This window comes from Aricia agestis, chromosome 16 (assembly GCF_905147365.1).
Source record: "Aricia agestis chromosome 16, ilAriAges1.1, whole genome shotgun sequence".
Classification (NCBI taxonomy): Eukaryota; Metazoa; Arthropoda; class Insecta; order Lepidoptera; family Lycaenidae; genus Aricia; species Aricia agestis.
This window is the reverse complement of record NC_056421.1, coordinates 5045872-5060362: the sequence shown is the minus strand read 5'-3', so window position 1 is coordinate 5060362 and position 14491 is coordinate 5045872. Positions and strand designations below refer to the sequence as shown.

The 14491-nt window shown below is 38.4% G+C and overlaps 1 protein-coding gene across 2 annotated transcripts in view; it reads right to left on the bottom strand.

Annotated features, from left to right (window-relative positions):
- The window catches only part of LOC121735093 (cilia- and flagella-associated protein 61-like), a 29256-nt gene that overhangs the window by 5558 nt on the left and 9207 nt on the right, over positions 1 to 14491 (bottom strand). The window contains exons 7-26 of one of the 2 annotated variants that reach the window (XM_042125788.1): positions 14221 to 14311; positions 13377 to 13624; positions 12923 to 12996; positions 12704 to 12812; positions 12517 to 12628; positions 11917 to 11987; positions 11524 to 11700; positions 10939 to 11158; positions 9306 to 9418; positions 8904 to 9032; positions 8386 to 8580; positions 6042 to 6167; positions 5528 to 5682; positions 4388 to 4542; positions 3872 to 4070; positions 3114 to 3283; positions 2620 to 2823; positions 1928 to 2098; positions 1152 to 1262; positions 259 to 324 (exon numbers count right to left, since the gene is read on the bottom strand). In XM_042125788.1, coding sequence (XP_041981722.1) covers positions 259 to 324; positions 1152 to 1262; positions 1928 to 2098; positions 2620 to 2823; positions 3114 to 3283; positions 3872 to 4070; positions 4388 to 4542; positions 5528 to 5682; positions 6042 to 6167; positions 8386 to 8580; positions 8904 to 9032; positions 9306 to 9418; positions 10939 to 11158; positions 11524 to 11700; positions 11917 to 11987; positions 12517 to 12628; positions 12704 to 12812; positions 12923 to 12996; positions 13377 to 13624; positions 14221 to 14311 — 2896 coding nt within the window. Of the gene's footprint in view, positions 1 to 258; positions 325 to 1128; positions 1263 to 1927; positions 2099 to 2619; positions 2824 to 3113; positions 3284 to 3871; positions 4071 to 4387; positions 4543 to 5527; positions 5683 to 6041; positions 6168 to 8385; positions 8581 to 8903; positions 9033 to 9305; positions 9419 to 10938; positions 11159 to 11523; positions 11701 to 11916; positions 11988 to 12516; positions 12629 to 12703; positions 12813 to 12922; positions 12997 to 13376; positions 13625 to 14220; positions 14312 to 14491 lie in introns of both variants that reach the window. The other variant, XM_042125787.1, reaches the window with a different exon arrangement.

The window sequence follows — 14491 nt, the reverse complement described above, 5'->3', positions numbered from 1 at the left end:
TGATCTGTCGCCTGTCGGCTGGGTTTGACGTAACGCGACCAAACTACGTAGGTCCCCCATCTGCCTAGGAATCAACTTCTCTGATAGTGCCAATATTACCTACAAGTCTCGTACAAAGGTAAGGGCACTACTTGCACATACTGTAAATAATCCGACTAACGTTGCACACGTCATTTATGAATTGGTAAATTGACTAAGTGTCTACATTTACCTTTACATTCATAAAGATAAAAAACTTAGTAAAATATAAAAATATACCGGACAAGTTTGTCCCTCGAGCAGTTTGAGCAGAACATCTTGCAAAGTATCACCGTGCAGCTGACCCTACAAATATACGTAATCACTTTTAATACAATATATCAGGCCACCATGGGCGTACCCAGGATTTTAGCTAGAGGGATTTTAGCCTGTTTTGAGAAGATGGTCGGTCTGGTACCTATAGGTGCTGCGCAGACGACAGACTATCCGTGACGCACTTTTTAGTCCGTGAAAATAGAACCTATGCAATTATATTATGCAGTAATGCACACGTCTGCGCTGTGAGTCGTGTGCGTTAATGCATAATATAATTGTATAGGTTCTATTTCCACGGACTAAAAAGTGCGTCACGGATAGTCTGTCGTCTGCGCAGCGTAAATTTTTATTACTCTGACTGAAAATATATTTTGTTTCCAACAATCCCCACTTGCCAGGAAAATTGACGTTCATCTTATATTCCAGGGGGGGGGGGGCAGCTGCCCTCCCTGCCCGTACCTGGGCACGCCCATGCAGGCCACACTCAATTATATTTATTTAATAGGTAGCTTTAAGTTATTGAAGAGTTTTACAGAAAACGTATGGTCTTTTTCTGGCAGTTCCGTTGCAGTTTACTGTTACGTACCCGTGAAAATACGCTCCGGAGCGGACGTGGAACTGTTTCTATGATAGCTTACGCACTAAATCCGACTTCGGATACCTCATTTTTCTCCGTCATCCGTGAATCTCGGGTTCGGATCGGATTCGGATCGAAGTGCGAAAGCGCTCTAAGAATTTTCATCAAATTAAAGTTAAGTGATCATAACTACTGCTGTTAATTAAAAAAATTAGTAACGCCTTACAAAGTTACATAATACTTTAGGTAAAACTAGCCTAGCTAGATAGTAGAAACTAGCCTTCGGCAAAATTTCCTTGACTGATGCGAACAAATCTTGGCTCTGCTCATGATAAAGGAAGCTCGCCCACGACGACTCGAAGAATTCATATAAGTTGTCTATCCTCTTTGTCTGGAAAAAAGATCAGATATTTAAAACGTTATTAGTTATTACTTACTTATTTTATTTTACACTTTACCACAGAATATATACTAGTACAAGTAACTTTACACAAATATTATATTTTTCAACTAGAAGTATCGACCAAAAACAGACTGCAGAGAATTGCTATAGCCTCCTTGTTACGTGTCTCAAGAGACAAGTCGATGGGTATGAATAGCGTGCTCCATAATCTATAACTATACTTTAAAATAAGAATTTTCATCCAGTAATCCTAAGAAAGAGAGAGACATTTAAATTTATACTAGCTGTCCCGGCAAAGGTTTCTTTGCCATATAAAGTATTTCGGCGTATTATTTTATTGGAGTGACGTAAATAAGTATGTCACCATGGCTATCACGTCTATCGCTATCCCATCGCACCAACAATGGTCGCCGTCAGTCTCGAGTTGTAATAATTTACTATTATTTATTCAACAAATGCACTTATCAATATAATAAGTACCCAGTAGCCGATTCTCAGACCCACTGAATATGCATATAAAATTTGGTTAAAATCAGTAAAGCCGTTTCGGAGGAGTACGCGGCCTAACATTGTGACACGAGAATTTTATATAAGTATAAGATAAGATAATGTCTATAATATCTTTCTTAGAATTAATGGATGAAAATTCTTACCATAAACCTCAAAAACACGTTGTTCAGTACACTTGAAGGTAGGCCGTAAATATGTTTGAAGTCTATTAGAGATCGGTTCTCCGACGTCAGACAAGTTATAGCGTCGACTCTGAAGTCCTTGGTCAGGTGCAGTTTGAAGTAACCGCCTTTGAAAGTTTCTAGTACGAAACCCTGAAATATGGACTGTATATTAGAAATTACTATCAATGACTCCTTCGAGTCCTCTAAGACTCGAGAATCCATATCCATACTTTCATACTAATATAATAAATGCGAAAGTGTGCCTGTCTCTCTGTTACCTCTTCACGCCCAAACCGCTGAACCGATTTGGCTGAAAAGCATAGAGATACTCTTGAGTCCCGGGAAAGGACCTATTATAGACATACTACTTTCAATCCCGGAAAAAAGTACGATTCTCGCGCGATTAAGGAATTTTGGCGCAACGGAGTTGCAGACGTCTTGCAGCGGGGCTAAAATGGTCGCTTTGGAGAATCATGATATGAATCATAATATGATTCATTTTTCTAAAATCGCAAAATCTCTCTGCTTGCAATTCATTTCTGTATTTTTGTCAAATCAGTATTTGTCATTTGTCATTTTGACAGTTTTGATAATTCATTTGCTGAATTGATTGAGAGGAATTGCTAAATGTGACCATTTTAGCCCCGCAGTATTTAATAATAAGTACTCACGTTATAATCCAACAACTGTACATAGTGATGCGGCATCTTCTTTCCCGGAGATCTAACTTCTAAGTATCTGAGTCCAGGGAGAGAGCAGTGCAGTACATAAGGCGATTTGAGATGAGGAGGCTGGTAGAATGTTTCGTTTTCTTTGCGATTCCTTTGTTTTATGGGCATCAGCGGATCAAGGTCATTTCGAATTTGTTCGCCAAGCTGAAACAAACAATTTCATATAAAATAATATAATATTATGGTTTCAACGATCGTGAACATAATGAAATCAATGTGGTTTCTACCTTAGGTAAGCATAACTTCTTTACTGAGGGCTGCACATTACTTGTTGTATTGCTCGTGTCAGAGAATTGTAGTACAATTACGTAGCTGTCTACAGAAATCCATGCTCGTATAGTTCTTTATGTAAACATATTACTTCTAACTCACCATTTCTTTTTCCTACTAAGTTACTTAAATATACTTTTTGTTTGCTACTTACTAAGACTTACCTTAGTACCTATTTCGAAAGCATCAAAATACTTCAATCGCTTGTGATCAGCAAAGTAACTTCTGTGGTACCTAGTGACTGAGCCTGCCGCGTATATAGACGAGTCATTGGTCCTGAACTGATGGTCTATTTGGATCCCACCGTCATATACTATACCACTTTTATTTAGTGCTGTGGAAGAAGGAACAAGAAGTCTGTGAGCGTTAGATATTCAGATTTTAGACTAGTAAATTCAGACTGGTTCAAAAAGGCGTAAGACAATTATTATTGTTTTCGAACCAGCGTGAAACAGCGCTTGCATTGTGTTTCGCCGAGTGAGTGAATTTACCGGAGGCCCAATCCCCTACCCTATTCCCTTCCTTACCCTCCCCTATTCCCTCTTAAAAGGCCGGCAACGCACCTGCAGCTCTTCTGATGTTGCGAGTTTCCATGGGCGACGGAAGTTGCTTTCCATCAGGTGACCAGTTTGATAGTTTGCCCCCTTATTTCATAAAATAAAAAAAATTAAAGCTGATCGCACATTCATTAGCACCGTACGCACCATACGCGCACGCACCGCATAGTACTCGAAATGCGGCGCGTACGGTGCGGACGAATGTGCGAGGTTTCACATCATTTCGTACAACGAATTCTAAAATGCGGCGCGTTCGGCGCGTGCATGCTGATAAATGTCACCTTTTAGCAACGTAACCTGGCATTATCTTTTTGTTTCCAAAAAATTAATTATATTATTTCTACATACGAATGAATCATATTTACCTACAAAAGCCTCCTTATTCACAGCTTTCCGTCCGTAATAAAAGAACGCGACACACGGCAACGTTATTATTTTAGTAGCTGAAGTGAACGAAACATCAGACACAAAATTATCAACATCAACGGTCCAGGATTTGAAGTAATAAGATCTGTATACTTGTATTTTCAACTTTTCCATGGATTCTCGGACAGTTTTATCCACCTGTTGATTGCAAAATGTTAGCAATGTTAGCAAGCCACAACTCTGTCGTCGCGGAAACCGTACTTTTTTCCAATTTTCCAAAATATAATATCAAAATCGATGAACAATTTAAGCATGAAGATGTTACAAAATAGACAGACATACTTTTTTTTAATTTATTAGAGATAACAAACAGTAATCAAAGTACATATTCCTCGCAATGTTTTACTTCTATTGTGTGCGAAATCCCCGGATCCTTTAAAAGATCTTATATTAGAAAAAAGTTTGCTTTAAAATTATTATAATAATAATGCAATTAACAATGTTTGGCTACTTACGTAGAGATTACAAAACACAGGCACTCGGGTTTTTCTTGGGTTTTCGTCGGGAAAAGGCTCCACGAATATGATGTTTTCCCCCGGAACATTCAACTCCAGAAGTGTGGCGATACAGCAGTAAGGATTAAGTGACGAACCGTACACGATGATTTTGTCTGCAAAAATTAAATATGGTTTAGCTTCCAAATGAAAGAGAAAAAAGAAACTGTATGACGTATGCGCAGTTAAATTAATCACTTTGTAAATTATAATAATAAACATTATTCTTGCGCACTTGCACATGATTTAAAGCCTTTGTAATGACATTTAGGCAAAAAGCAAACGATTTTTTTTGTAGAAAAAATAATATCGTGAGCCGTGGCAAGCAAAAAAGAGATAAGTAGAACGAGACACAGTGTTGCCAACTTTTTTTTTACTAACCCACCAAATTCAGCAGCGTAAACCACCAGAAACCGCTAAAACCTAAATCGCCTTTCAAACCACCAGAATTTCACTAAATAACGTAAAGACAACAACAACCTATCTGAATATAATTTGAAAATAATACAATATTATTATGAAATAATAATAATAATTATTATTATGTACCATCGAGGAAATTGATTCATATGCAATTGACAGACCAACGTTATTTGGTCGAATATGTCAATTCAATCATCAATGTTAATTGTGATCTGTCAGCTGGGTTTGACGTAACGCAACCAAACTACTTAGGTCCCCGATTTGCAAAGGAATCAACTCCTCTGATAGTACCTATGTATAAGTAGGTACTTAACTAAAGAGTAAAGATGAACGTCTTTAGAGGAATCATTGTCATTTACTTGTTCAGTTTGTGAAGAATAAATTTCTTTAGTTCTAATTTTTGTAATACGGTATTTGGTATTATGTTGTTATTACAGCATTTGCCTTCGCGTGCCTTCCTTATTCCCATCCCTACCCTCCCCTATTACCCTATTCCCTCTTAAAAGGCCGGCAACGCACCTGCAGCTCTTCTGATGCTGCGAGTGTCCATGGGCGACGGAAGTTGCTTTCCATCAGGTGACCCGTTTGCTCGTTTGCCCCCTTATTTAATAAAAAAAGCTCCTTTTTCGAAGTTTGCCTAAGTTTAAAACATCTCAATTTCAAAAGTTTCGTTCTTACCGTCACATTTGAGGTCAAAAGATTTGACGAAAGATACGGCTTTGTTGGCGTCCAACAAGGTGTTGATTAGAAAAAGATTCCTTGGCAGATTGTAGGGTTCTATGGGTGCCTCAAATTCAGGCACGTCCATACGTTTGTATCTGCCATCATCAGTGCTGAAAAAAAAGATCAGAAAACTGATATACAGGTGTAACAAAAATAAGTAATAATACTTTAGGGTGTGTACGTGTTCCTTGTAGAGAGTTTCGTCCTTCAGAGCTGCTACTTTCACAGTGAACTCTCTACAAGGAACACGTACACACCCTAAAGTATTATCACTTATTTTTGTTACACACTGTATAAACCGCAAAAAAAAGAAACCAACAATATCGAAAACCACCTCTTTTCGTCTTACACTAACGATAAGGTTCTGCCGGTTAATTTTTACTTACCGTACTTTAGTTTGACTTAGATTGGCCAGTCTAGGTTACAGTTACTTAAAGTTACTAGGTTAAGGTTACAACTGAGAACTTACCAGTTCTTTTCAGTGTTTATGATATCGTCCAAATGGTGCGGATGTTGGTACTGTCTACCAAACAAGAGAAATAGTTGATCGTAGTCACATCTACTTCCGTTAGCCAGTTGAATATATTTCTCGCGCCTGAAAAAAATTAACTTTATCTTTATAATTTAGCAAATATACCATATGATCAAAATTCAAAACGTTGTAACCGTATACTTAGTATTAAATCGCATGGATTGCTATTACCGATATAGTCCGGACGCGTAGCGGAAGAAAAATTATTCTATTGACACATCAATACTTCTTCCTTTCTTTCTATCGCGTTGATGTGGAAACGAGATGACAGCTGCATGACGAGTGGCCGCGGCATGGCGAGTGGCAGCGGCATGACGAGTGGCAACTGCATGACGAGTGGCCGCGGCATGACGAGTGGCAGCGGCATGACGAGTGTCAGAGGCATGACAAGTGACAGCGGCATGACGAGTGGCAGCGGCATGAGGAGTGGCAGCGGCATGACGAGTGGCAGAGGCATGACGAGTGGCAGCTGTATGACGAGTAGCAACTGCATGACGAGTGGCCGCGGCATGACGAGTGGCAGCGGCATGACGAGTGTCAGAGGCATGACAAGTGACAGCGGCATGACGAGTGGCAGCGGCATGAGGAGTGGCAGCGGCATGACGAGTGGCAGAGGCATGACGAGTGGCAGCTGTATGACGAGTGGCAACTGCATGACGAGTGGCCGCGGCATGACGAGTGGCAGCGGCATGACGAGTGTCAGAGGCATGACAAGTGACAGCGGCATGACGAGTGGCAGCGGCATGAGGAGTGGCAGCGGCATGACGAGTGGCAGAGGCATGACGAGTGGCAGCTGTATGACGAGTGGCAACTGCATGACGAGTGGTCGCGGCATGACGAGTGGCAGCGGCATGACGAGTGTCAGAGGCATGACAAGTGACAGCGGCATGACGAATGGCAGCGCGAGTGACTACGAGGGCTGCTATTTATGTATCCGGAATTAAAAAAAGAAACAAACATATATCATTTAATATGGTTTTATTGCTTTTCAAAATATTCGCCGCGATGATCGACACACTTTTGCATACGCTGGAACCAATTTTCATAGCACTTTTTCCATTCTGATTGAGGTATCTCCAAAACGTGCATTTTGAACGCATCAACAGCCTCTTCGCGGCTCGAAAAACGTTGACCACGTAATTTGTTCTTCGCGTATGGAAATAAAAAGAAATCGTTAGGTGCCAAATCAGGGCTGTACGGCGGATGACCAGTCAATTCGATCTTTTGACCCTCCAAAAACTGAGTTGTTTCAGCTGAGGTGTGACAGCTAGCATTGTCGTGATGTAATATGATTCTGCGTTGTCGGTTGTCCTTTCTTATTTCTTCAAAGACTTCTGGTAAACAAATGGTCGTATACCATTCAGAATTAACCGTTTTACGATTCTCTAATGGCACTGTAGCCACATGTCCATTAATTCCAAAAAAACAGGCGACCATTTGCTTCAAAGTACTTTTTGCACGAGTAACTTTTGTTGGTTTCGGCTCATCTTGGAACACCCACACCGTTGACTGTTGTTTAGTTTCGGGGTCATATGCATAGATCCAAGATTCATCACCTGTGTAGATATTATAAACGGCTTTTGACGTACCACGGTTGTATTTTTTTATCATTTTTTTGCACCAATCGACACGAGCCCGTTTTTGATCGATTGTCAAGTTGTGCGGAATCCAACGCGAACATATTTTTTTTATAGCCAAATGTTCGTGTAATATCTTATGTATGCTCGTCATACTTATGCCTAAGGACGCCTCTATCTCGCGATATGTAACATGACGATCACGCATTATTAGTTCCCGCACAGCATCTATATTTTGTGGGACAACAGCTGTTTTTGGGCGACCTTCTTTATTTTCATCCGTGAGCATAGACCGCCCACGATTAAACTCACTGTACCAGTGATAAACAGTGGTTTTTGATGGTGCTTCATCTCCAAAAGTTGCGGTGAGTTGAATAAAGCACTGTTGTTGATTTAGCCCACGCCGAAAATCGTAGTAAATCATTGCACGAAAATGTTCACGCGTTAAATCCATGGCAAATGAAGACACGCAATTTTCAAAATGACGCCACAATGGAAAAATAATTGACAGTCACATGAAACAAAATGTATTCTTCAACCAAAGAGTTCTATTTTCAAATGTTGTAATTACTTTTTAAATATTGTTCTTGTAAGTGGCCAGTTCCGGATACATAAATAGCAGCCCTCGTATTTATATTCTCGCGCTGCCCACTTCCCTGCCCAACAGTGCTGAATTTACACGCCGCATTAGATGCATAACTTACTTGTCAATTTTTACCATCCGTCCCTTCACGACGTTCACGTAATAAGTGTAAGGGACGCTCTTCATATACTTATCGGAGTTAGTTTTGTACTTGTTGAACATTGTTTCGGCACGGATATCGTGACGTCGACAGTATGGCATACCTTGTGTCGACACTAGGGTTATGTTGGTGAAGAGTAGATAGGTGGATGTGTCACTGAAATCAAAAGAGAAGTTTTGCAGATATTTATGCTAAAATTGTATGATGACGTGTCAGTGAAGTGAAAAATCTTTAAGAGTTTGTTACACATATTTTATGGAGTTTAGGGCCTTCGCAGACTAGGATATAGTGGCGTACAGCAGTGCTTATATTTATAAAATCTTTTTTTTTAAATAAAATAGTGAACGAGGTTGTTTGTTTTTTCAGCTCCAAAACTATTTGACATTTTTTTTATTTGACCCAGATAAGACACTACTAAGTAAAAGTAGCCTGTGAGAAAAAGTTACGGTCAATATCATCTACTTAGTTGTTTGATATACCTGAATAAAAGAGCATTGAGAAAAGCTATAGCAGTTCTTGAGGCGCCAACGATCACTATTCTCGTGTTAACATTAACTTGCGGTATGCTTGTTAGCTTCTTACTCAACATCCACGCACTAAATGGCATTCTGGAAAAAGAAACGTGTGGCACTCGGGGACTGCCGCGGTAAAGCAATTGCATTTAAACACTTCTTATCAACTTATGCAATTATAATTCGCATACGTGTAGTCACATGCACACAAACACCGTGCCGAAATCTGGCACCGCCGCCGCAGTGGAGGGTGTTAGGCTTTTCGTTACGGAATTTGTTAATTCGGTCGCCGCGTTCGCACATTAAAAAAACACGGTTTAAGAGTTACTTTTTTAATTTAAAATTGTGATTATTTAAAAGGTGTTTTACATTGTCGGAGACATATCCATCCAATTACTCAGGGCTGGTGACGAGGGCATCTCAGATATCCTAGGCAGTATGGGAACCATGGAGCCCACCAGAGTGTTAGCTTTGTTCAAGCTCTACAATCATAAACGTAACACATCTTAGTAAAAAATATAATTGAAGTTAATGATCGCACGTTTATCAGCTCCCACGCGCCGCACTTGCGGCATTTTGGAATTTGTATGAAATGATGTGAAACCTCGCACATTCGTCCGCACCGTACGAGTCGCATTTCGTGTACTATGCGGTGCGTTCGACGCGTACGGCGCGTACGATCTGCTTTACAGAGTGGATAAGCCTACGAATAATAAAAACTATTTATTATTCGTAGGGCTAAGCTGTACTACTTGTACTATTATCTATTCTGTGGCTATACATACAACAACACAGACAGCAACATAGTTGTATAAATGACCTGTTGTACTTTATTTTGAAAGTTCACATAAGTATATTATATTAAGCAAGATTTACAGCATTGGATAGGTACGAAACTGCCGGAGCGATTTAAAATAATTCATTTTCATTAATTAATTATTAATTTTGTTTTACACGTTTTCGTCGAAAAAGCTACATTTGAAAAGAAAAAAAAAAAAAAACACTAGATGACAACTGCAACTCCGTTGCGCCAAAATTCGTTAATCGCGCGGTAACTGTGCATTTTCCGGGATATATCCTATGTCCTTTCCCGGCGCTCAATGTAAGTCAAGTAAAATCGGCGCTCAAGTAAAATCAGTTCAGCGGTTTGGGCTTGAAGAGGTAACAGACAAACAGACACACTTTCGCATTTAATAATATTAGACCCAATTTCACCAACCTCTGTTTGTTAAATCCTAACAAGGCATTACTTAACGGACCTTGGAAAATTAAACAGACTGTTAAAATACTTATGTCCCACAGTAAAAATGTAACAGCGGATTAGTAAATGCAATGTTAAGTGAACAACGAGTGAACAACTATCAATTCGTTCATTCTTGTTATAAGGCGACGAAATTGCAATGTACAAGATTAATACGACATGTTTGCTGCAATGTGTCACTTTCTTCCATAGTAGTATAATAGTAGATAATGCGATCAAATTAAAATATCACTGATCACATACATTTGTTACGCTATATTAGTTCTTAATTTACCAGGTTAATAATTATTATCTGTCAAAGCTGAAAACATGAATCGCAATACAAACTTTTATTTACATATTTCGGTTTGGTAATTTTGATACAAGTTAGTATATTTGCAATGTCAAGGAAAATCCGAAGGCTGAATTTTTGGCAAAGTGAAAATAAATAATTATTCATAACTATGAAAATAATTAATAATAAGGACGTAGCGGAAACATGGCGAAAATACTCAAAAGTCAAAACAGATTCTTTTATTGATATTGCATATTATTGTCTTTGAAAGTTGTTATTTTGACTCATATAACAGCCTGTTAAATATTTAACGGACCTCCATAGCAGGAATTAAATTTAACGCCGTGTTAGGTGATTTAACATGACATTAGGGTATGGTGGAACGCTCGATAGATTACCTGATTTAACAAGCCATTATTTATTTAACATTGCTTGATGAAACTGGGTCTTAGTATAGCATAGATTACCCATTTATTCCTATAAGCGGTCAAAAACATGAGTGTTGTACTCCCCGATAGTCTCATCATATCTCTAGCGAAGAACCGGAAGTGAGGCTCAAAAACCGGATATACGAAGACTGATTTGATAATAGCGTAGCTTCCTATTGGGTCCGCTTGGTGGTATTTGCGGAAATGATACGGTGACATGTTGAAAGTGGTCTCTACTAGGTTTAGTTCGTCAGCTGGTCTGAAATATGAATAAAACTTATTATTGTGTTTTCAAATGCTAAATCACAGTATGATGAACATCAAAAGTTAATTCCAAAATAAAACAATTAAGTATTGAACATTTAGGGGTATGTCTGCTCTACTACATCTTATAGTGATGACTGATGAATTATCCAAAACAGAAATTACTGAAACAATCAGTTGAGCTGTTTCGGAGAAGAGACTTTTTATTAGACAAATGTACCTACTATTATACTTAAGTATGTGAGTTAGAATGAGACAAAATATAATAAAAATCTATTGTCTCATTCCAAAATCAGCTGGAGTGGCTTAGGCCACCACACCAGAGTAGTTTAAGAAAACAAAAGGGCCAAAAGAACTTACTCCAAAAGACCAATGCCGACCAAATTCAGAGCACTCATGAACACGTAACATTTTAAATCATTGTTTTTCAGTATAGTGTTCTCCACCGTCCATACAATGTCTCTACAGTCTATGCTTTGTAGGAAACTGGCAATTTGAGGTATGTCAATAATCTCGGCTTTGCGTACTCGTAATTTGCTGAAATCATTTAATAAATATACAATAATAAACATTTTGTATGTAAATTAATTAACAGCGTTTTGTTATCTACTAATAGTATGTAATTATTTTACCACACAAACGTTTATATACTGGTATATTATACACTATGTGTGATAAAACCAAAGTTAAGAATAAGTATAGTAGAACAATAATGTGCATCATTAGAATATTATTTTAGGTGCTTGATCTTACCTGAAAACTGAACTGCGGTGGGCGACATAAAGTGCATATTTGGAGTTGACATCAGGTTTCGTGGGCACAAACTGAAATATTTTGTATTTATCGCAATTCAAGATAAGTAGGTAAGTATATTTCTTTAAGAATTAAGTAAGTGCCTAGAATATTTCTTAATCATACATTTTATGATGCAAATTTACGGGACGATATTACTCATAGTCCGGTTGCAGTATGCACAGGACGTAGACGGTAAATTTTCGTACATTCATCGAATCATCATAACTATAGGTCTACCGGAATCTGATGGCAATTTTTGACAGCAAATTTTCAAAAAATATCCTTGATCATTGGATAAATTTTTATATTTGCATGTTTCACACACAAAATAAGCCGCTAAAGGAATAAAAAAGGATGACAATGTTTTATTCTTTTTTTCAATTTATTTAGTCAATTTATTTTCTCACTTTTTGCCATCAGATTCTGGTAGACCTATACTTGTCTTACTTACTTACTCTAGCAATAGCAATATATTTATATTGCTATATATTACTTTGAGTGAATGAGACAAGTATCGATATGTATCGGGACGGGACTAATTACAATTTTATTACTTACACAGAAATGTCGCAGCAATTGAAAAGTTTTGGTCTCACAAGGAAGACTAATAAGGCAATAATCAAGGTCTGGCATTATTTCAAACGCGCCTTGAAGTAACTCAAAAGCATGTCTGAAAACAATGCATAAAATAGAGTAAATAATAAATAGCAATTTCAATATTTTGTATATTCGCTAAAATACTTACATTGCGTCTATGTCTTCCCTCAAAGCAAATAACTCTATAATGAAAGCGTCAGGACCGCCTGAATAATGTTTTCGTTGTGTCTTTAGCCTTTTCAATTCAGATGGTCCATCTAAAATTATAAATAAGTAATAACTAAAGTTATTAACAGTTCTACTGCGAGATCTCAATTTTATAAGTCCTTTTTCCATAGATATTAAGTGGCACAAAATTGTTACCCACGTGTTAGGGGCTTCTTCCCATGTTTTCCACCATCTCTCTCATCACTTGAGATTTTTTTATTTCTCAATTCTTGACTGGATAAAAAGTCAAAATGTTAGATTAGTGTTACACCATAAAGTTAATATACCTAGCGGAATAGAGCAAATATCTCGAGCTGTCAAACGAAACCAAAATTGGTTTTCATCTGTGTGAAAAATATGTGTACGTATACACTAACACAAGCATGATTGAACATGAATTCTATGAGATTAAATTGTCAACGTGCGGCACGTGCCGACTGGACGTCAAAAAAAGAGTGCTGCTGTCATGTATCACACGTCTCTTTTTACCACGCAGTGCTACTGATAGTGACATCTCTCTTGCTCAGGCCTTTGTTTCTCTATTCCGTTAGGTATATTAACTTTATGTGTTACACGCCAAACTTAACAAAAGCATTGTAAAGCAACATACTTACAAGTTCATCTCATGCATCAAAGCATCTGGTACTGATAAGAGATTCTCTTTTATATTAACAATGTCGTAGTCAAAAGAATCATCTCCTATAACATCGACAAACGAGGGACTGGGAATTATATTAATATTGTCATTATTATCGCAAACTTTGTCCATAGAATGATGTCGAATTTCCACTTCGTCGGTATCATGTTGGAAAATGACTTTGGTTTTCAATCGATCTGTCTTCTGGGTAGAATTCTGTTTTCCCTAAAACGAGATTCATATCTTATATACCTATTTAAGTACAAGACGTTACCAGCAAAACTTATTACATAGGAACAATGTATCTTTCTCTAGGATAAAAATATCCTATATCCCTTCCCGGGATTCAAATTATCTGCATACCAAATGTCAACAAAATCTTTACAACTTGTATGCTAAGAATTAACAGACAGACATACGTGGGAGAGCCATGCTTCGACACGAATGGGCCGGCTCGACCGGATAAATACCACGTTCTCACAGAAAACCGGCATGAAACAGCGCTTGCGCTGTGTTTCGCCGAGTGAGTGAGTTTACCGGAGGCCCAATCCCCTACCCTATTCCCTTTCCTACCCTCCCCTATTCCCTTCCCTTTCCTACCCTCCCCTATTACCCTATTCCCTCTTAAAAGGCCGGCAACGCACATGCAGCTCTTCTGATGCTGCGAGTGTCCATGGGCGACGGAAGTTGCTTTCCATCAGGTGACCCGTTTGCTCGTTTGCCCCCTTACTTCATAAAAAAAAAACACATACAATATTGGAACTATAATATAGTGTGGATAAACTGTTCTTAATTTTTAATAATTCCAGAATGAAGCTCACATCATATACGCCTGTTTGAGTGCGCTTTTCCGTCGCTAATTCTTTTTCCAAAGTGCTGAACGGACTTAATCTGCCACACATTATGGGATCCCTGAAAGAACAAGATAAATTTTGGTCACATTTAAACAGTAAACTAGAGATGTGCCGATCATGACTTTGATCGACTAGCCAATTAGTCGGTTGCAAAGAAGCCGACTAATCGGCCGACTAGTCGGCCAAACTTACCCGAAGTTTCGGATGTTTCCGTAACTTCGGGTAAGTCGCATACGCA